General features: G+C 41.4%; 1 protein-coding gene across 6 annotated transcripts in view; it reads left to right on the top strand.

Moving 5' to 3' along the window:
- The window catches only part of SETD2 (SET domain containing 2, histone lysine methyltransferase), a 153,608-nt gene that overhangs the window by 54,683 nt on the left and 75,817 nt on the right, over positions 1 to 23,108 (top strand). For all 6 annotated transcript variants that reach the window (XM_073334861.1, XM_073334859.1, XM_073334863.1 and 3 more), the window contains 6 exons: positions 121 to 198; positions 525 to 622; positions 4,055 to 4,181; positions 6,303 to 6,437; positions 7,752 to 7,880; positions 12,793 to 13,431. In XM_073334861.1, coding sequence (XP_073190962.1) covers positions 121 to 198; positions 525 to 622; positions 4,055 to 4,181; positions 6,303 to 6,437; positions 7,752 to 7,880; positions 12,793 to 13,431 — 1,206 coding nt within the window. The remainder of the gene's footprint in view (positions 1 to 120; positions 199 to 524; positions 623 to 4,054; positions 4,182 to 6,302; positions 6,438 to 7,751; positions 7,881 to 12,792; positions 13,432 to 23,108) is intronic.

The following is a 23,108-nucleotide window of genomic DNA, read 5'->3' as shown; positions in this document are numbered from 1 at the left end:
AAAATTCTTATTGAAGTTTTCACCTTCACCTTGCTACATACACATGATGCCTTTTGCTTCTACCATAGCACAGAGGAGAGGAAGAGAGTGCTTTTTGCTATAATTACTTTTCACTTTCAGATAATAGATGCAACCCAGAAAGGAAACTGCTCCCGTTTCATGAACCACAGCTGTGAACCAAACTGTGAGACGCAAAAGGTGAGCTTCAGAGAAAACCTACTGTTGCTTTGTTTTCAGTTTTGTTTCTGAGTTTTTTTTAACATACTCAGTAGAAAATTCATTTGCCATTGACCTTTGCCTCTCTATCATTCAATCACTGCTATTCAAAAATAAATATATACCTTGGAAACCGGCTAATACAGACACTTCAATTTGGGATTTTAAGATCCTTCGGAGATGTTTTCTGCCTCTTGGAGGATTAGCAATGTCACTTGCCAGAGTTCCTTAATTGAATATAGAAACTGGGGTCAAGCCTGGTTATTGTAATAATCAATGTTGTCATCTATTTTTTTTTCCTGCTCTAGTGGACTGTGAATGGACAGCTAAGGGTTGGCTTTTTCACCACCAAACTAGTTCCATCAGGCTCAGAGCTAACATTCGATTACCAGTTCCAGAGATATGGGTAGGTATTTTTCCTGTTTGTCTACTTCAGTGTTATGAGTGGGTCTCCCAGAGTGCTCATACAATTAAGAAATTGTGCAGCAAAACTGACCAGTGAAAAGACATCCAAATGTATGTGAACAGTGGAAATCAAATTGGAGGTTAGGGATGAAAAAGGAAATAGGATGATCTAGTCAATGTCCTGTCTAATGGTGTAGATTTTATGATATTTCTTTCAATCTGCCTTTAAATGTCCCAAATCTGGAGGCTTCCCCCATTTCCCTTGGGAGACTGTCCTACCGTCCATAATATAGGAGTTTTCCAGATACTGACTTTATATGCTCCTTTTCCTAACTTCATCCCCTTGCTGGCTATCTGAGCTGCACTCCTGTTTTACATAATTCCTGTTTTCCACTCCTGCACCCCTTAGTGTTTGACAGCTTTGCAAATATTTGTAGACAAATACCATGTTCCTCCTCCCCTTAGGCTCTCTCTCCCACTCGCTATCTCTCCCTCCGCCTCCCCATGCATAGACAAGCTACAGCATACCTATTTAACTCTGTCTTTCCTTGTAGAGTGGTCCCTCAATGCCCTACTTGTTACTTTTATCTGAAAGTCCTCTAACTTGGAGAGCTATATGTACTATTCCAGTTCTCACCCTAGGTTTACAGCAAAATGCTTTTTTCTCCCTGCTTCATACTGTGATGCCTCTGCATTCTGCTGTGTGTGGTATCTGACACATGAATGAGGCACTCTGTAACTTAAACAGAGTTGAATTGTAGAGAAATTTATACTCAATGAAACATTCTTACTAATACCATTTTAAAACATCTTGCTATTTGTTTAATGAATAGTCTCTTCCTTTTTTTGTATGGTTTGGGTGGAATGGCCCACTCCTACAGACACCATTCCATGTCAGAAGGTACTGTATATTTAGAATTTGAGGGCTGGAAATAATTTAGTTTGTCTAAAAAAAAAAAAAAAAATCACCTGTTCCAAAATGTCAAGTACTCTCACGTGGTCACCCATTCCAAGTAGTAACCAAGCACAAGCCTTGCCAAACTTCTGAAACCAGACCATATGAGGCCGTCCATCTACTAGGAGAGTCAGTCTTCAAGCATTCCTACTGCTTTCCACTTTTGATCTAACATACTGTAACTCCCACGATACATCTGTACATCTGAATTAGTATTTGTTTAATGTACCACTAACATAATTTTATAAACTGCTGTCCCAGATGAAAATATAGGAGAGTTACAGTGGCAGAAAAATGTTAACCCTTTGTATGAAGTATGCAAACTATTATGAAGACACATGAACTTGCTTTGACATGTAACAAATATCTCCTCAACCCTCTGCACTCACTTGCACCTAGGTGTATTGCACTGATGAGCGTGTAGAGAATTACACATAGGGAAGTGTTCCTGAAGTTAAGGAAACAAATGTACTGCTCATTCTAAAATCCATAACCTTATTTCATATGCAAATTATTTCAAACTATTCAAAAGTCTGTTATTATTCAGGACAAACTGTTACCACCTGGGTTGAGTCCCTGCAATGGACAGGCACCATTTTGCTGTCCTATACCCAGCCTGGATCTCACATGCCTGCAAGCCCACTGGGTCTGGGCAGCATCCAGACACTGTCTGTAGCTGTGGTCTCTGTCTCACTCCCAGGGTGCAGACTCCCTGTCTGGCACCCCTCTGGTACAGTGGATCCCACAGTCCTGCTGCCCTGGGCCCCAAGACTAGTGATGAACCCTTCAGATCTCCTCAGAGGTCTATACATGCTATCTCCATAGCCACCCTCATGGGTACTCTGGTGTGTAGTTTAACTCTTCAGGGATATGTGGCAGATAAAGTAAGGAATATTGAGGCTTTGCAAAGGAACCTTTTAAACATATATATGCTTCACTTCGAGACAGCACAGGAGGTTTACAGATCTATGTACAAATGGCAGCACACTTCCCCACTGCTCCGAGACTATGCTCACCGCTTCTGTGTGTCCTTAGGCCCAGTGTGTGTGAGGGGTTGGGTTCTTCCTTATGCAGTCCTTCTGCTTCTTGATGATGTTTCCCAGTGGGAGAGAGGATTTGGAGCAACCCTGCCCTTAACTAAAGTTTCTGTCTCCTTTGTCAGGCGATTCACTGGCTGTCTTCAAAGCCCTAATCATGTGGCTAAATTCCCAGCCCACCTGCCTCTCTTAACACCCCCCCCACACACACACACACACTCACCAGCTTCCCTTAGGCCCTCCTTTTTAGCAAACCCATTGTTCTCATAGGGGAGTGGTATTCAAAATTGGTAGCCCCTTGATGTGCCTCATATTCGGGCACCAGACTCCATAACATGAGTGATGATGCAGTCCAACATGACTGTTACAGTCTATGGTGAAGGACATAAACAAGTTTACACTCAAAATAGAAGCTGAAATACAACATGGTTTTCACAAAATCAGGCTGGGGACCCAGTCAAGTCCCCAAATTGTCACTGTTCTATGCAATCTGAAGTTTTAAATCGGTCATTTTTGAGTTCCCTAAATACCAAGAGAATTGGTAAGCATGTGAATTGCTGAAGAAAGCTTTTTTTCTCCTGCCCCTGTTGGGTGAGACCAAGCATGAGACTTTCATCTTCAAGGTAATTTATTGAGAAAGTTATTTTGCAAGGTGGGTTTTAGAATTGTTCTGCCATGACCGCCTTAACCATGTAGTGTTTCAGGCATAATGATAAAGTGGTTGTTTATATTGGGGCTTGCAGGCACTGCTGTAGTCAGGGATCAGGCTCCAGTTGTGCTAAGCAGTGTACAAAGGAGTAAAACAAAGACAGGCCCCGAGAAGCAGGTAGAAAAACAGAAGCACTATAGTTAGCTAAAAACAGCCAGGAAAATGAATGAAATCTTGCTTTCTGTCTGTCAGAACTTGACACACAGCCTGGAGTTGAGTTTCCATAAGTGTTTGCCCAACTTCCTATTAAGGAGATATGGGAATACACTAACCATAAAGAAATTGAAGAAGTTTGTTTGCGTTTGGGAGAGATTGCATCAGCCAGAACTGAAAGGACCTGCCATGTACAGTGGTTTATAACCCTATAGACTGCCTTCTTGTGCAGGAGGGAAACTGTGTGAAACATTCTGTTTAGAAACCATTTCATTTATATGTTCGATGTAGCAGAACAAAGTGAAAGGGAAAAAATTAAAAGAATCACATAACAAACAGAATTGTCTTAAGAATATTTGTTCAGAATTTTCCAATAGCTCTTCAGTAGCCATTCGAAATAACACCTTAATGGAAAGAAGAAAGGATAAGGAGTGATTGTACAGCACAGTAGTTGTTCTTCATGGACAGTAAAATTAAAATGCATTTAGTAGTTAAGAAAACAACCCTGCTGTGAATGCCATCAATCTGTTACTAACCTCTGCAAACTAACTTCACCTGTCACTCATACCCCTTGAACAGCAAAGAGGCTCAGAAATGCTTCTGTGGCTCAACTAACTGCCGGGGTTATCTGGGAGGAGAGAACAGGGTCAGCATCAGAGCAGCAGGAGGAAAAATGAAAAAGGAACGCTCTCGTAAGAAAGACTCGGTGAGTGTGACCCTTCCTTGTTTGCTTTGTACAATCTACTTTCCATAAGGAGGCGATCTTTCTTATCGAGGTCTCAAAAGGCAGCCTTAAGAAGGGGACAGATCTCTTCTGGGATCAAAGAAAGTTTAGTGTGAGCCCAAAGGTTTCATCAGTATATTACCAACCGCAAACCCTATTTTACACACGTGTAAAAACACAAGCAAATGCAGCACACTTAAGGCCAGCATAGGATAGAATGATTTTTTTAATATATAATGCATGCTCGTGTGACTTCTTTGCGAGCTCCCTTGGTTCTAGGCCAAGGTGATTGCAAGTTCAAATCTCTCACCACAGCTTCAGGGCTCACCCACTGCAGGAAACAACTGCACTGGTTTAACTGCAATCCTCTGAGGTGTTGAACCAGTGCAACCGTTCCTTGCTTTCTTGCAGTGGGTGAGCCTTGAGGCTGTGGTGTTAGATTTGAACTTGCATTCACCTTGGCTGAAAGGCCAGTGTGAGCGTGCATTATATCTGCTTTGACATCAGTTTTAATTGTTGTATTTGCTGCTCCATGTAATACATTTCATTTATACAGAACGAGAGCCTTTCCTAGGTTTCATCAGGCCTTCTACTATTTCCTCCAAATAACTTTGATCAAGGTCTTTATCTGAATTCAATAGTTTGATTGGGTTGTAGTGGTGAACTTACAGTGACGATGACAAGCCCCCCAGGAAACTCTCATGAGAAGCACAATTTAAAGTGTGGGGGGGGGAATGCTTTACCTCCTGATTACAAGTTTCCGCTAAGAAACTGGAGGGATCCTTTTCACTATCTGTAAAAGGTAGCTATTTCTTGGCTTATGGGAATGCTAATTACCCTCCTTGAAAACTGCTTTTACATTTCTGTACCCTTTTGCCTTCTGAAGCTAGCAGCTTCCTTTTTATTGACCATATCTCTGTTTGGGTGGTCAGGGAATTAAACTTCTTAAAATTGACCTCTTCTATGTTTACATTTTCCGAGAAAAGTGTTTTCCTACTTGTCTTCCTAAAAATAGGTTATAAATTACATTTGAATGATATGCTTCTCTCCAGCAAACTTCATTTTAAGGTATTCACAGGGTGTTGCAATTCTCTGCATTAAATAAGGTATTGATCAAAAAACTTTCAGTTTTAATTTGAGAACAGATATCCAAGTCTTTGCACCCTTGGATCAGAGAATGCAATCACATTGACTTAAGATCAGACCACTATCGTCCTATGTTTCAGATTTCCATGAGGGCTTTCCATTAGGGACAGAGCTGCCTTTAGTACAGAGCAAGCCAAAGCTTCCATATTCTACCTGCTTAAGAAGACTGCCTGGTCAAATCCCACACGTCGTCATCACTTATAAAGTAGAGTTAAAATATTAATTACTGCCACATTAGATCATGAATATTTGTCCCAGGTAATTTTTTTTTTGTTCATATAAACTTCAGAGTGAACATTTTCTTATTACTGCCCCTGTGTATATCTTGGATATAGAGAAACCTTTGGTTTGGGTGTTCTAAATTGAAGCAGCCCTAGCCATGTTTTAAATAGCATCTCCTGTTTTCATATATGAAAAGGTAAATTTGAAACCAGAATATCTTGGTAAATAGTACAGCCAGAATTTCCTTTGCAGAGCATTCTGCATGTGTTAAATGCACACAACAAAGGACATAGGCAGTGCATAAGGTTAGAATGTGTGGCAGAAGCTGAAGCTTCAAGTCTAAATGGAAGATGCTGTGTTGCACACATTTTTGCTCCCAAGAAGGCAATCGGATTTTCTACCCCCCACACCCCACCCCAATTTTACTGGTCTAAACCGCTAACCTGAGAGAAAAGCACAGCGTGTGAAGTATTCTGAATCTTTATTCAAGGAATGACTGAAAGAGTCAGAGGAGAACTATGGGGCGACAAATAAAAAAAGCTATAGATGAAATCAAGTATACATAAAAACTAGGGTTTTTTTTTCCCTTTCAGTGTATGAGATTTGGTCATGAGAGACTTCTTGTGGAACCTCAAATCCAGAGAATAAATTCTCTTAACAGCTGATTGAATGGTATCTTGTGAGTCTGATAGGGTGTTCTGTGAGTTTTATAATCATTTTCCTTTGACGTGGTAGGTGGATGGGGAGTTGGAAGCGCTGTTGGAGAATGGAGAGGGGCTTTCAGATAAGAACCAAGTTCTCAGTTTATCCCGGTTGATGGTTCGGATTGAAACTTTGGAGCAGAAACTCACATGCCTGAAACTCATACAGGTGAGAAGATCCCAGCCATGTTGAATGAGGAGGGAAGTGAAATTATGTGAAGTATTTTTATTTTAAATAATGTGTTTAAAGGCTAGTGAGGGAGAGGGAGAAAAATGGAAAATAGTTTTAACAGTTGTGCCAATATATAAACTGGAGGGAAGAGCTACTATATTTAGTGTGGCAAAAGGGTAAGTTTGCAGCCATATTTAAAGAATTTTTAGACCCTGTGTAGCTCCAACCCTTTAGCCATAGTTTTTTGCCCTTTGGAGGGTTAGAAAGGTGACGTGCACAGTCCTTTCTAGACGTTAACTTAAAAGGGTCATTTTGACAAAATCATCCAAAAGCAGTGATTGATTTGGCTGAGATGAGAATAATTGTTACCAATATTCTAAGATGTCTGATAAAATAAATTTAAAAGGAAACGAATGTAGAGGGAATAACCTGGACATCTTAGAATGAACTTATTTGCAATTCTCTTCTAAAACCATCCTGAATTTTTGTGTCTCTGACTTAGTGGAAAAGATTATTAGTTATGGCCAATTATCTGCTCACTAAAAAAAAAAACCAGGAGGACTTGTGGCACCTTAGAGACTAACACATTTATTAGAGCATAAGCTTTCGTGGGCTACAGCCCACTTCATTAGATGCATAAATGGAACATATAGTAAGACACACACACACACACACACACACACACACACACACACACACACACACACACACACACACACACACACACACACACACACACACACACACACACACACACACACACACACACACACACACACACACACACACCTCTATATATATATAATACACACGCAGATAAGTTGGAAATTATCATACAAACTGGGAGGCTAATTAGTTAAGATGAGCTATTATCAGCAGGAGATTAAAACTTCTGTAGTGTTTTGTTAGTCTCTAAGTTGTCACAAGTACTGCTGTTCTTTTTGCGGATACAGACTAACATGGCTGCTACTCTGAAACCTATTTGCTCATTCTAACTTCCTGTTAAGTTTTTGTGCTGTAATACCAGCTGGCTACCAGGGAGGCTTATTTTCTTTCTGCATGCACTATTGCATTAAAAACAGCTGTTCCTGTTCACTTTAAAGTTCCTGTAGATTTTCGGTGATGCTGTTAGATATTGGCACATGTCTCGGCTTAGCTGTCTGCGTTGTGTGCATTTTTAGTAGCATTGAGTTTTGTCACTAACATGCACGCAGTTCAGTAGTTAGCAATGTCAGGATGTGCAAATTAGGTTTTAGTCTCTGAGGAAGTTGCTGACTGTTTCCATGGATTCTCTGTAAATGTCTCCTCTAGAACACACACTCACAAGCCTGCCTGAAGTCCTTCCTGGAATGTCATGGCTTGTCTCTCCTCTGGATCTGGATGGCTGAGCTGGGCGATGGAAGGGGAAGCACTGTGAACAACCTGAAGCTCCAGCTAGAGGTCAGTAATTGTCTCAGGATTTCCAGTCACTATTTGTACATGAAGCTTTCAAAGCAGCTGTAGTAATTGCTGAGAAGAGGGAACGTGATCATGTATGTATGAACAAAAATATGATGCATCGATTCCAAAGCCAGAAGGGACCATTGTGGCTATTTAATCTGACCTTGTGCATAATGCAGGCCAGAGAACTGCCCCCCAAAATTCCTAGACCAGATCTTTTAGAAAAACTTCAAATCTTGAAATAAAAATGGTCAATGAAAGAGAATCCACCACGACCTTTGGTAAGTTGTTCCAATGGTTAATTACTCTCACTGGTAAAAATGTGTGTGGCTTTTTTCCCATCTGAATTTGTAATATCTTTAGATTGAAGAGCCCTTTATTAAATATTTGTTCCTCTTGTAAATACTTATAGACCAGGGGTAGCCAACGTGAGCCTGAGAAGGAGCCAGAATTTACCAGTGTACATTGCCAAAGAGCCACAGTAATATGTCAGCAGCTCTCCCCCTCACCTCCTGGTAAGCTCCCACCCCCACTCCCAGTGCCTTCCACACACCGGCAGCCCCAGCAATTAGTGCCTCCCCGCACCTCCCGATCAGCTGTTTCCTGATATGCAGGAGGTTCTGGAGGGGAGGGGGCAGGAAGGGGTGGAGCCGGGGCGGGGCCTGTGTCAGAACCAGGGATTGAGCAGTGAGCACCCCCTGGCACATTGGAAAGTTGGCACCTGTAGCTCCGGCCCTGAAGTCGGTACGTATACGAGGAGCCGCATATTAACTTCCGAAGAGCCACATGTGGCTCCGGAGCCACAGGTTGGCCACCCCTGTTATAAACAGTAATAAAGTCACCCCTTAACCTTCTCTTTGTGAAGCTAAATAGATTGAGCCCCGTGGATCTGTCACTGTAAGGCAGGTTTTCTAATCCTTTAATCATTCATGTTACTCTTAGAATCATAGAATCTCCGGGTTGGAAGGGATCTCAGGAGGTCATCTAGTCCAACCCCCTGCTCAAAGCAGGGCCAATCCCCAATTTTTGCCCCAGATCCCTAAATGGCCCCCTCAAGGATTGAACTCTCAACCCTGGGTTTAGCAGGCCAATGCTCAAACCACTGAGCTATCCTTCCCCCTCTCCAATTTCAACATCCTTCTTGAGTTAGTGTTTAACTTCATTTTGAAGTCCACAGACAGTGAAGTACAATACATAACGTGTTAATGAAAGTCATATGTGGTACTTTACCTTAACATAAAGTACAGATAAACCCATAACTTTTTTCTTTAAGTACATTAGTTCATATACAGAAAGCTTGAAATACCTGGAAGGAATTTGCCTTTGATTTTCCTTAAACTTAAGGGACACATACCAAGCTTTAAAAAAGGGCACTGCTATTACTGGCTATTCAGGAGTGGGGGACTGGCTGAAGGATCCAGAGTTTGCTCTGACAATATCTATCATTGAAATTATTTTCTTCTGCTGTTTTCTGTATGTACTTAATCACCTTAGCATCACATACAAAAATCATTTTGGTGTTTACTTTATTAATAGAGACACTTGTAGCCAAAACATACAATTCTTCTTTCTCCAGAAGAACTACTTTCCATTCCTGGGGCCAGCATGTGACAGCAGAAATTCCAAAAATTTTCGAGTTCTGAAGACATGCACAATAAATGGTCATCACTACTTCTAAACGTCAGTTCATTTTTCATAGCTGCTGATAGAGGAGCTCTCTTTTATATCACTGCTGTTAGTTTAGTGCAGTTTCTCTCAGCTGTTTAGAATCGTGAGATTATTTTTCTCAGATTTTCTTTGAGTGGTACCCTCTCCTTACAACCTATCTATTTTTTTAAAAAAAAATGCTGCATAGAGGTGAAATCCAAAGGCTCTTGCAACCATGGGTTACTTTTCTTTTTCTCTTGTCCCTGTTCACAATATTTTTTTTACAGAAATAGCTGAGAAGGAGCCTAGATTGTTTGTAAAATGCCCGTTATGGTAGATGTGAGCCATGGCTGATGTCTTGCAATAGGCTATCACTTGGCTCTCTAGTATCTTAGTATTGTCTTTGTGAGTTGGGATGAACGTTTCCAGAATCTGGTAACCCAGCTGGTCATCAAGAGTCTATTGGTGTAGGCCTAATAAAATAGTCCCTATGCAGACATCTTGACATTTCCAAAATGGCTAGGGACTCCCTCCAGTTGAAGTTAATAGGGGGCAAAAAGGCTTCTTTCTGCTATAAATATGGTAATGTTTTATGGGGTGGGGAGACCAGTTGACTCCATCATCCATGTCTCATCTGTCCTTATCTTGACAAAGATCTTGCTTCATTAGCATTATAAAACATCTGTTCTCCTGGGCCAGATTGTCACGCTGCCTCAGCTATGGGTGAGATGTACTAATCTCCTGGGCTGTTAAACTTTTGCGCTATCACAGTGCACACTCTGAGCTTATGGGCCCATCAGGATCCTGTACACATCCCACAAGATTCAGCGCAGTCAGCATCAGTGCTTACTCTGACGCTGTTGTTCTTTTCAGTGCCAATGGCCTTGATGCAACTGTAATTGACATCTGCTGAGTCAACATCCCTTCCACACCTGTTTAATGCATCAGCCTGAGCTTGCTACATGAGGATAGACTCTTCATTAGGTTATGTGGGTTACCTAAAAGACCTCTCTAAGGCTGAATCCACTGGGCCTGGGGAGAAAGACCACAATTCCTGCTGTGACAACCATCCTCTTTGGAGTATCTGAGCTGCTCTTTCATGGACTTCAAGGCAGAGATTATGAGCTAGCTTAAGAATTCCCTTCTGCCATGGCACCATCTTCTTTTGGGTGGATGGAACAGAGTGGATGGTAACGCCCACATTACTAGCTTGCCAGTCTCTTAAGTAGTGGAGCACAAGTACATGTACCATGTGTCCTCAGGTGCCCTTGCTGCTGAGGGAGTCTTCAAATTGAAGGAGTGGGGAAGCCGTATAGCCATTTCTATTCTTAGCTCCTGAGATAGGACTGACTTGGCATTACCCTCCTCGTTGTCACTGGTGGGACTCTCACATCTGTGGTGGTTTTGAATTCTGGACAGCAAAGCTGAGTTACATTATGTTTAGTCTGGAGCTGTGAGAGTTCAGAGTAGACCTCTGTCCAGCCCTGTCCCATCATCTGTTCTCCCTTGTTCAATTTGGAGTGGAATCAGATTCTCAAGCTCGATGTTTCAGACATTCAGACTCACTCCATGTAGCCACCTGGATGTTGAGACCATTCAGACGTTGAACAACAGTGCTCATATGAGGCAAAATGTCTTAAAATTTCACAAACCATCTACAATGCACCTTGAAGTGGAAGTGCTTAAACCAAGACTTTATATCACCATCATTTGAAGTTCTTCTGGCGACACATTAGCCTTTGATTTGCCTGTCCAAGGAATTCTCAGTTTTCATCTCTCCACCTGTGAAGAGATTTCTTCAGGGAATGATTCATGCCTGTCTTTCTGCACGACAGCCTCTAGCTTTTTCATAGACTTAAATGTACTTCCTCTTCTTAGAAGGCATGTCACTTATAATGGATCCAGTGTGCATAGTTTTTGGCACTGTTTTTTTAATTCTTTTGTTTTCTGTCATTTGCTTGAAAAATGAACTGGTGATTAGAGGCACAAGGGGCCTTAGATCAGGAATTGCTGCCTTCTCATGAGTTGGTTTAGTGACCTCAGAAGACTAAAACAATAGGAGTTCCTGCAAGTTAGGTGCTGAGAACCTAAAACCAGGAGTGGGAATTTAATTCTTCTTGTACAGAAGGTATGTGGAGTGATTTTTATTTTATTTAATCACTCAAGATGCACATCATACAGTAAATAAAGTCTAATTTTTGCATGTCTATGTATCATGGTACAGTTTAGCTAGGAACACTTTTTTTAATTTTTTAGCTTTCTTTAAAATTTAGATTTTTAAACTAGCAGCAACCTGTAAAAAAAGGCACATTTCTGTAATAGTATTTGGCTTTATTTTCTGTGGGCTTCAGAAATCTACATGATCATAGAATCATGGATGTTATAGATGGAAATGTAAAGCTATCCAGTCTCTCTCTCTCTCTCTCTCTCTCTCTGCCGCCAGCACAGGGTTGTTGTCCACAGTACATTTCTCTAGTGTCTTGTCCAGTCTAGTTTTAAGTGTCATACAATGATTACACCGTGCTGGCAGTTGTGACGTTCTACCCAAGAGAATGATGTCAGGGTCTTCCTTCAGCTAATCTGTGTAATTCTGTGACATCCAATAGATGTTTTAAATACTGCTGTCTAGTGAAAAAAGAACTTTTCAAATATTGCTGTTAGTAAGTTCAAATCTTCCTACAGTTGATTTATCTCTGTTTATCAGTTTCTATTAACTTCTTCCATTAATATAGTTAAAAATAAAATAATCACTGCAACATTTACAAAGAGGAAAATCTGACCCACGATGTTTAGTATGCAATCAAAGCCAGTTTAGAGAGCGATTAACTTAACCATATAAAAGTGTGATTTCTATACCAAAGCCTAAGTTAAAACGTTAACCATTTAAATAGTCAACACATTTTTATGAGAGTTATTCTACCTGGGGTTTGTTTACATGGAAACTCAAGATATGCATGGTCAGCTGTAAATGTCTGAGCCCTCTGAACTCATTGCAGTTGTGACCTGAATACTTTTAGTCCTTTTTTCCACCCATATATTTTATTTGGTGTCAATAGTAGTCAGCAAAAGTTCTCTACCACCATTCAGCCCCTACAGCAAATGCATCTCTACTAACTTGTGTCAGTATGAATATGGCTCTGGCATATACTAAAGAACTCCCCTCCATTTGGAAGAAATTGCTATTGCCAAGTCAGAGGTTTAAAAAAAAACTAGTGCAAAGTGACAGTTTTAAATATAACTGCTGTGGTTTTGTGTTTTTAACCAGATTATGAAGACTCTGGAGCTCTTGCCTATACCCAATAAAAACATGTTGGAGGAGAGCAAAGTGCTTCCAATTATCCAGCGCTGGGCTCAGACCAAGACTGCTGTCCCACAGCTCAGTGAGGGGGATGGTTATTCCAGTGAGAACACATCACGGGCTCATACGCCACTCAACACACCAGATCCTTCCATCAAGCAGAGCACAGAAGGCGACACAGATACCCCGAAGAAACTTGTTTTTCGAAGGCTCAAAATTATAAACGAAAACAGCATGGACAGTGCAATCTCTGATACCACCAGCGAGCTGGAGGGAAAGGAGGGCAAAGAAGACCTAGACCAGCTGGACAGTGTGCCTGCAGAGGTGACAGAGGAGCAGCCACAACAGGAAATCAAAGCTGCCATTGATGCTGCCGTGGACAGCAGCAAACCTCAGGCTGCTGAGCTGGAGGCTGAGCCTGAAGCAGAGGCCAAAGAGAGCAATGGCACAAAGCTAGAAGAGCCCATTGCAATGGAAACACCGTCTCAAGATGAAGAGGAGGGTGTGTCTGATGTAGAGAGTGAGAGGAGCCAAGAACAGACTGACAAAATAGTGGATATGAGTGACTTGGCTACCAAGCTTCTGGACTGCTGGAAAGACCTAAAGGTAAGAGGAACAGTAGCTCACTGAAGCGATGACAGTTGTATTATAAAGGGAAAACTTAATTGTTTACAGTTGAACATAAATAAGACTAAGTTGTTGCCTTGTTGGCAAATGTTTTTTGCCAAACAAATAGGAACGCCTTCCCTAAGTGAGGGATTTCAGCCAAAAAACACACCTCCAGGTACTTTCTGTGAATTTCCTTTTGTTTCAAATTATACCCTATGGGATTTATGCTAGTTTGCTAGACATTGGTGTGGTGTTCATTGATCAAAGATGAATCATGCCAACTTGACCACTGAGAAGACCGCTTATTCATCCAGTTCAGTTTAAGTTTATTTTTTTAAAAAGCTGTTTCTTGATGATTTGGTCTTTGGTTGGCTGGTGCTAACTTGCAGGCCTGTTTTCTAAACTAGCCAGAAAATAGCAGGGCAATAATATTGCAGTGAGCAATTCTGGCTCAGCAGCTTCAGCGTACATCTGAATGTTATACCAAATGTCTGATTTAGATTTAAATTCAGTTATCTCGAGATGGTCAGTGTGGCCTCTCCTACAAATGTTTGCTTTTCATCTGCAATTTTATGTAGCGTTAGGTTGTCTTCCAGCAACTTTCTGTTCTGTTGACATTATTGCTAGTGTTGAGTTAACTTCCAAAGATTTGAAGTTTTATGTTCAGATCAGCTAAACATAAAAGTCTGGATGCTAATCTGAAACTTTGAAGCCTGCCACTGAGCAGTGGGGGTTGTGATCCTCCATACACTCTTTCCAGTCTCTGTACCTTACCTGCGGTGTTGCCTTGGCAGGTGAGGGAGGTGGTGGCTGGCAGGCTGCTTCCTTCTTCCAGCATCAAGCTGACCTCTCCTCTGAGCACCTGAGTGGCCTTCTCTGGTAATGAATCTCTTCTGTGAACAGCCTACTCTGGCCCAGTGGGACCCAGTGAGTCCTAACAGTCTGCCACTTGAAAATTTAAAACACTCAATCATCTGTCCTAGAGTTCTCGATGGTACAGTGAAAACCCTCACCCCATCCCCATAGAATGAATGTTTCTTGCAGGAATGGAAGGGTGGGAGTTTAGTTTTAAATTTGAAAGTGGCATTTCACTGGGACCCTGCAGAGATGTTACAGGCCACTGCACTGGAATGAAAGAGTTGCTCCTGAAGAGGGGAGGTGCTGAACAGAGGATTGCAAGGCTTAGTATACACTTGTCCCTCATACTCCCGCAGCCATGATAACAAAAGGAACTAATGGGAAGGGACTCTAGTTTGACCTCTCCCAGTGGCCTCCTTGTGGGAGAGATGGAAAATGCAGTCCTGAAATTTTCTTGTACTTCCAAAAGGGTTTATTCTTGGTTAGGTTAGTTAAGGTACAGGTAGCCTTCATTTTAAGAAAAGAGTTTGCCCACCCTTAATAAGAAGTTCTCTTGTAGTGTACATTCCTGTCAGACAACACACCATAAGGCCTTCGATGGTAGTATTTTGCCCCTTAAAATGACCAATTCTTGATGTTTCAGAAGAGTCTAGTAGAGAGAATTGATAATGCACCTCATTGGGCAGTGCTGTACATGAATGGGGATATTCCTTCCTGGCCTTTGCTGGAGATCAGTTTAGGCGTGAATTCATGAGACTCTATTTCCTATGACTCTGTTAGCTTCCATAGCCACCAGTGTTAACAGTCCTAAAATTATCCATTTTTGGTAGGAAAGAAATTCTTCTCTTACCTGTGTACTATTCAAAATAATCTCTAATTTGTGTGCATTTACGGAGTTTTGACTATAATTATGTTGTAAACCTAATAAGAGAAAAGATGTGACCTTTGTAAATTACAAATTATGCACTAAAATATAAGGAGTACTTGTGGCACCTTAGAGACTAACAAATTTATTTGAGTCTCTAAGGTGCCACAAGTACTCCTTTTCTTTTTGTGGATACAGACTAACACCGTTGCTGCTCTGAAACCTGGCACTAAAATATGTTTATATATGCAAATAAGTTTGTGTGTATTTTCCCCCCTTTTTAAACCTGTGTATCTACAGTATATTGGTTAACAGCTTTAGTCTGCAGTTTGTTTAATTAATCGGGGGTTGAAGATTTCTTCACTTAAAGGGACACTGTCAGGTTAAATAAATAAATAAATATTAAAAAACAAAACAAAACACATTTTCCTTATGTAATTAACACCATGTATTATAAAAACTGAAAAGTTTAAAAAAAAGTTATTCACTTTATGCTGTTTTGTTCTTGAATTTTTCTCACCTTGGACAGTTATGGACTATTCAGCTTTCTTTTTGTTTATACTCTTTCTAGCCACTTTCATTTTCAGGATCTCATGCTGTATTGTTTGAGTTGCAAACACAGTTGGGGAATAATTGTTTCAAAAACCAATTTTATTGAAGTTTTTAAGGAAAATCTTGCGTTCTAATGGTGTTAAGATTTATAAAACCTTATTTTGGGACCAGATTTGACCTGACAGTGTCATTTTAACACCAAGTGCTGACTCCCAGCACACTTGTAGTTTCTGTTGAATTTGGAGTAGCCCAGACTTCAGCTACCTAAACCCACTGGCTCAAGCCTGTGGTCAGCTATGGAATCATTACCCATCAAATTTGCTATTTGAGATGTGGATTGACTTCCTCCCTATGGGGTCTGCCCTGTTGCAACTTATCTGATATAATTCTGAGGACACTAATAACCTTATGTAACATGGGTTAAAGTTCTGATCTTGGGTACATGGGTATATTTGCCCAACAGCTGGTTTTGTGGTACTTGAATTATAATGTACCATGTATCTGAAATCAGAAGCAAGCCTTAAGTCTGTGAAAACCTTTTTATTCTGCCAAGTGTTCTTGGGGAACTGTGATGACCCTCTGGATGTATTCCGTACTGTATTTTATCATGGCACTAAAAGAGTTAACTGCTTCTGTCCAACTTTCACCTGTTAGAGTATTGCATATTGTCTTTTGGGCTAACTGTCAGGCCAAGATACTAGAGCTCTGAAATGGCTGATAAGTCTTAAGACTTTTAGGCTACAGGAAGGCCATTAGTAGAGTATCATATTCTAGATTAAAGGGGGATGCATAGTTACCCTGTCTCCTGATCCTTTAGACTTTCTGTGGGAGCTGGGTGTGTCTTCCCATCAACTTTGTCCCATCACCAAAGCAGGAAGACAGCAAGGTGAATTTTCAGGTGCTTCCAAGCTCTTTTAAGCTGGTTTTTCATTGAGTTGTGGAACTTGAGTCATCTGCAATAATAGTGCCATAGGAGGGGTGGGTGGGAGGTTGTGAAATCTCGTAACTTAAGCTATGTCCTCCCCGATCTTGATGATGACCCCCTTGTAATTTCAACCATTTCCATCCAGCTTCTCAGGGCAGCAAGGAGCTTGTTAACATCACCAGCTGACCATGTGTCTCCTTTTCTCAACTCCATTTTCAACTCCGTGCTGAAGAAGGGAGAGAACATAGCGTGCATACTGTGAAGAAACAGGAAGATGGTTGGGAAGCTGGATGATGCATGAGAAATATAATAGGTGAAAAGAGGACAGAGGTGGTTAACTCATTGATGCCGACGTTATTTTGGTGCGTCCATTGCCGGCAATGGATGTCGCTCCGGGAAAATCCCTACTCCTGGCATGAAAGGATTAAGTGAGCTATCTTTTTATATACCTCTATACACAGGACAGCTGCCTTGGGTTGCAAGGCCTTGTACGTTTTGACGCCTGAACCCATGCGAAATATTGGCTGATAATACATACCTCATTGCAACACAAACATTCACAATATCCAGTGAGGTAAATTTTCAGCATAGGCTTTTGCACACAGTTCCTGTTGGAAGAGGAAATGGTGCATGTATCTCCTGATGCTGAAAATGTACCGGAAGGGTCGGTGAACACACAGTAGGTAACAGGTGGTGGTTAAATGCAATACTTATATGCTCTTTAGCCTGTGCAAGAACCTGGACTGTGCTACTGTACAACAGGATTCAAAGGAAACAGGTAAGGCCCCTGTGGGACTGATGAGTACCTAGTTACATTTATTATGAATACTGTATGGTGCATGATGGCTAATGATTCCAGTGCTTTTCACCTTGTGGTATCTGAGGGGGCTGGTGTTCTTGACCATTAACCCTAATTTGTGGGGTGTTTTCACACTCGTTTACACTTCGCAAAAGCTCATGGTGTTAGGAGGATCACAGTATTTTATAGGAAAGGGCTGAGCTTTCCTCAACAGATTCTTTTGATCTTCTTCCTCAATCTTTATCTTATCAAATACTTTATATTTATTACTTTAAGTTTAGTTATTTCATTTTAACAGTGCTGATATTTTGAAGACAGTCTCGCTCTTGTGGATTCTTAGCTGAGACTTCCCCTGCCTGGGTTTGAACTCAGCAGCCTAAAGTATTAGAAATATTAGTTTCAATTTTGTTTTATATTGTTTCTTTCATACTAATAATCTCAAAAGGCTTTTCAGAGAGAATTTAGTTACTTTAACAGAATTGGCAATAGCAACTCAATTTGTGGTGTTGCAATAAAGTTAGCATCATATATGCACTTCTGTAGGGCTGGTGGCGCTAAGCTTCTGGCATCTTTCTTCACAATACTTTTGGGTATGCAGACAATCTCATAACCTTCTTGGTGAGAGGTCAAAAGCATTAGGTTATAGCTGTTAGGCTTCCTAGAGCATGCACTTAAATTACAGCGTACTCATTTTTTATAGTACTTTTCTGAGTACCGTTCTGAACTGGGTATCTCATGGGATCAGTAAAGGTTAAGTTAGCTTTGAACTCTGGGTCACAGTTGAAAATATTTCAGAGGTCAGCAGTGATTAAGTAAAAAGAAAAGGAGTACTTGTGGCACCTTAGAGACTAACCAATTTATCTGAGCATAAGCTTTCGTGAGCTACAGCTCACTTCATCGGATGCATACTGTGGAAACTGCAGAAGACATAGTATGCATCCGATGAAGTGAGCTGTAGCTCACAAAAGCTTATGCTCAAATAAATTGGTTAGTCTCTAAGGTGCCACAAGTACTCCTTTTCTTTTTGCGAATATAGACAAACATGGCTGTTACTCTGAAACCAGTGATTAAGTAATTGTCCTAATTTGGCCTAGGTGAGATGGATTTGGTCTCTGTTGCAGTCAGCTTCCCAGTATCAGTATAAAAGAGCCCTCATCCATTTAGAAAAAAAATCAGATAGCATGATTATTAGCAGCCTGAGCAGAGATGGGAAGGATTGATTGGCCCGTGCAGACTGAACCTATCCTCTCGCCCCTAGAAATGGTGTTTCCAAGTCATGACTGAGGCAGCATTGAGAAGCTTTACAAGTACAATTTCTCAGGCCATACCTATTCTATAGATAAAACTCCATTTCCCGGGATGGCTGTCTTGCACCTTATACAAATACCAACCTCAAATTAAGAAAAATATGAATTACATATAATACATATGAAAATATAGCTCTGCTTAGTGGGTAATCTAACTCAACCGTGTTCGCATTTATTTAGCCTGCACTGCCCACACCTCCTTGCTTCGTTTTTCTTCCCCCCGCTTGGTAGCTCTTGCAATAACAAGTGTCACTTCGTAGCTCATGGTGTCCACAGAATGACTAGAGGAGAAAGGGGAGAGCTGTTCAAAGAAAATGAGAGCAGCACATGATACAGACAAGCAGGGAAGAGGAAAGTGGAATGGGGGGAGAAGAGAGGGGAGTTATGACTGGGATGGAGAAAGTATTCACAATTAATAAGGGAAGATGGGAGGGAAGAGAACACAATAGCAACGAGCTTTGATTCAGTGGCTGTAAAAGAAGCCAATGTTTTTAGTGAAAGAGGTTTAGAGAATAAGCAAAACGAGGTAGAGAGGAAGAGGAGAAACAATAGGCGGAGGAGAGAGGGACAGAAATAGAAATGATAAATGTGATGCCATGCGCCGCATCTAGGTTAGTGGAATTATACGTGCACATATTATTTCCTGCATTTTTATTGTGTTCCTCTGGACAGCATCTGCTAGCTCTGTTTTGGCACTGAAGAGTAGAAAGCAGTGACCAAATATTGTTGATAAAACTTAAGTTTCTTCTTATTCTTGAGCTTGTAATTAGACATAGACGGATCTTTAAAAAGTCCATGCAACTGGTAATTTCCCCCCTTAATTTGCAAACCTTGCCAAGTGATACAAGTTCCAGAGAAGTGTTTGTGTGATTTTGTAGCTGCACAAACTGAAGTGTGAATGGATTTGTAGGCATGAAAGTGGCAGTACCCAGTTTTATTGACGAGTTTCAAATACAGATTTTTCATAATCAGAAGATGGAAAAAGTTCAAAATAGAGAGTCAAATGAGCAGTTACTCTACTGCAGTCTTCTAGCATGCTGAGATACCTGTGAAGATACATGATTACCTTTTTACCGTTCTCCCCATATAGTAACATTTGTTCATCCATATTCATTACACCAGACCAGCCTTCATCCTTGGTTTGTTGAGTTCTACTCTTTCCCTGTTGTACTGTAACTTTCATACATTCATATTCATTGTCTTAATTGTCCAATGTCTTTTCTTCATCTATGTTCTATCCTGCTAAATGAAAAAAAAATTAAACTCTGTTAGCGAGACATTAAAAGAAAATTCCATTAAACTTGATACTCCTTCCTTAGAGCTGCAGAATGATCTCAAATATGCTGCCTTACCTAGACCCAGTAGGATGATTTAGGGACAGACTTGGCAGTCTTAACTATTGCTTTTCCTTCAGTTTAAATTAGATCTTTAAGGTTATTATTTTGTATTTAATTTTCTAGGTATCCTGTTAAACAAAAATTGTTCTGAAAGAGGGTAGAAAAGCATATGGACATTGTTATGGCACTTGATGTGGCAACTTGCGTTGATTCAGTCGTTATGTATATGTAAGTTAGACTCCTCAGTTTCAAAAATGAAATCAGCCTTTCACTGGCGTTCTATCTGGTTTGCATCTCATTTGATCACCACATGATTTTCAGAGAATAATTTTGATTCATCACTTTATATAACATGCGTCTGCTTGCCAGACCGCTCGACCAGTGAATCCTTTAAAATCTGCTGGACTTTGACCTTTAGGCCTTGGAAGAAGCCCCTGGGGCATCTAGTTCAGGGGTGGCCAACCTGAGCCTGAGAAGGAGCCAGAATTTACCAATGTACATGGCCAAAGAGCCACAATAATAGGTCAGCTGCCCACCCCCCTCACCATCAGCCTCCCCCTGCTCCCAGCGCCTCCCGCCCACCAGCAGCCCTGCCGATCAGTGCCTCCCCTCCCTCCCCATCAGCTGTTTTGTGGTGTGCAGGAGGCTTTTGGGGGGAAGGGGGAGGAGCGAGGGCAGTGCAGGCTCAGGGGAGGGGGCGGGAAGGGGTGGAGTGGGGGCAGGGCCAGGGGTTGAGCAGTGAGCGCCCCCCGGCACATTGGAAAGTTGGCGCCTGTAGCTCCAGCCCCAGAGTTGTTGCCTAGACATGGAGCCACGTATTGACGTCTGAAGAGCCGCAGGTGGCTCCGGAGCCCCAGGTTGGCCACCCCAATCTAGTTCATCGCCATGTGCTAGTTCAGGACTGTCTTCTATGTTAAACTTTTAAGTTGTTAAATAAGGATATACGGTTTGCCAAATCCGATTAGATCACTGATCCATCAAGTCTGCTATCCCACCTATAACAGGGGCCAATATCTTTTACTTCAGAGGAAGATGTGCCACCAAGCTAACTGTGCTATGCTGTGTATGGGGAGGGCAAGCGCCTTCCTGACCGCTGCAGCATGACCTCCTTCAGGCCCTGAACCATGAGGCTAGATTACCTTTATTTTGGTCTGCAAAGCTGAAAATGTTTTTAATGGTCATAAAATATCCATCTGTTTTAAAGTACAGCCATAGACCTTGGATACATGATGACCTACAGCAGTAAATTGCATAAACTGTGAAAATATACTGCATGAAGCCATATTCCCTTAATTTGTTGTAAATGTATTGGTGCTGTTTTTGTTAGGTGAGCCCTTGTTCTTGTCATAGTCTTTGTAGCTCTAGAAGACCTCTAATAACCAAGTTTCTGTAACCAGAGCCCTGCACAGATACAAAAATTTGGATCCACATCAGATCTGCAAAGATGGTAAACAATACAACCGCAGATATAGATATGCACAGATATAAAGTGGATATCCACAGATCTGCAGGGCTCTATCAGTAAACTGCCTTGGCAAATTCCATTATCTAATTAGCCTAATGGTTTGTGGGGTTTGGGGAATCCAGTTCCTAGAGTCTAACCTACCTCTTCCCTTTTACTTTCAGGCTGTTTCTATTTTAGCCATACTAAATGGCTCATTTTGAGTACTATTCTACCCAATTTTTTGTGTTTCCTGAGAGCTGCGTGTGTTAAGTGTCAATGGGACCATTGTATTACAAATCTTATTATGTTAAGTTCCCTTGGAAATTGATAGGATTTAGTGTAACACAGAGTATAGACTAACCCTTCCGCATACATGACCCAAGTAAACTGGCTTCTTCTGGGCAGCAAGATGGTGGAGGGGTGGGGGTGCTGAAATCGTTGGCAGTGCACGCTGCCGCATTATAGCCACTTCGCAGCTGCTACTCCAGTTGCTGGCACTGGATCTACATAAATAATGTCCTTAAGCCTACCCACTCCCTCCAGTATGAAGAGGCATAGATAAGTAAGCCTGGCATTGCATCTCCTCAGTATCCTTGGTAATGGAGATAGAGGGCACAGGCGTCATCTAGCCTCTCTGCAGTGTCTTTATCCTTCACAGCTGCTCTTTTTATACTCTGGTGGCCACCAGACCTACATATTCTCTCACATATTCTCTTCCTGCTTCTGTTACACTTAAATAAGTTCTTCTCTGCAAACTTGTGATTTCTTTGTGTGAGCCATTTCAGATCTTGTTCCTTTCGACCTTTTGTTAACTTTTCAAATTACATATCTTGCCATGGTGCAAAAATTGGGCTAGGACAGGCTTAGCATTTTAATAATTTTTTTTTTTAACACAGGAAGTTCCCACTGATTTTTTTTTTTTCCTGAGTGGTGTGTGTGTATATTTTCTATAAACACAATCATAAACCCAGCACCGGTTTTTTTTGGTCCACAAATACATGATAGCAATGCATGAATAAGCGCATATGAAAAATTATTTAGACTTTTCTGTGGCTCTTCTCATTGTACTAGGTGAGCATCACAAACATCACTGAATTTATCCACCTGGATAAGGAAGGCAAGTAATGTTAGCCCCAATCTACACGTAAGGAACTCAAAGGGCTCATCTTTACTGCATTGTTAGCTGGAGATATAACTTGAGTTTTGCCCCTGCGTGACTCCCATCCACTCACACACATCTCTAGATCAAGTGAAGTTGAGCTCTAAATTTGAGCCAGCTAGTCCATCGGGATGCAGGCAGAAGCTTGAGTTCCAGCTGCTGCATCCCAACTGCATTATTAGCAGTTAACATTGGAGCTAATAATGCAGTTGGGATGCAGCAGCTGGAGTTAGACCTGCTCAGCAGCTAATCCAATCACTCTGCTAATATAATCAGTATGTACTGCTGATTAGATTACTGTGTGCTTGCACTCCCAGGGCAGGTCTACGCTTAAAAAGCTGCACCAGTGCAGCTGCAGTGCGTAAGTGAAGACACTCCTACACTGATGGGAGAGCTTCTCCTGTCGGCGTAGCTAATCCGCCTCTGCG

The sequence above is a fragment of the Lepidochelys kempii genome, chromosome 2, assembly GCF_965140265.1.
Source record: "Lepidochelys kempii isolate rLepKem1 chromosome 2, rLepKem1.hap2, whole genome shotgun sequence".
Lineage (NCBI taxonomy): Eukaryota > Metazoa > Chordata > Testudines > Cheloniidae > Lepidochelys > Lepidochelys kempii.
Note: the sequence above shows the minus strand (reverse complement) of the source record. Positions and strands in the feature narration are given on the sequence as shown.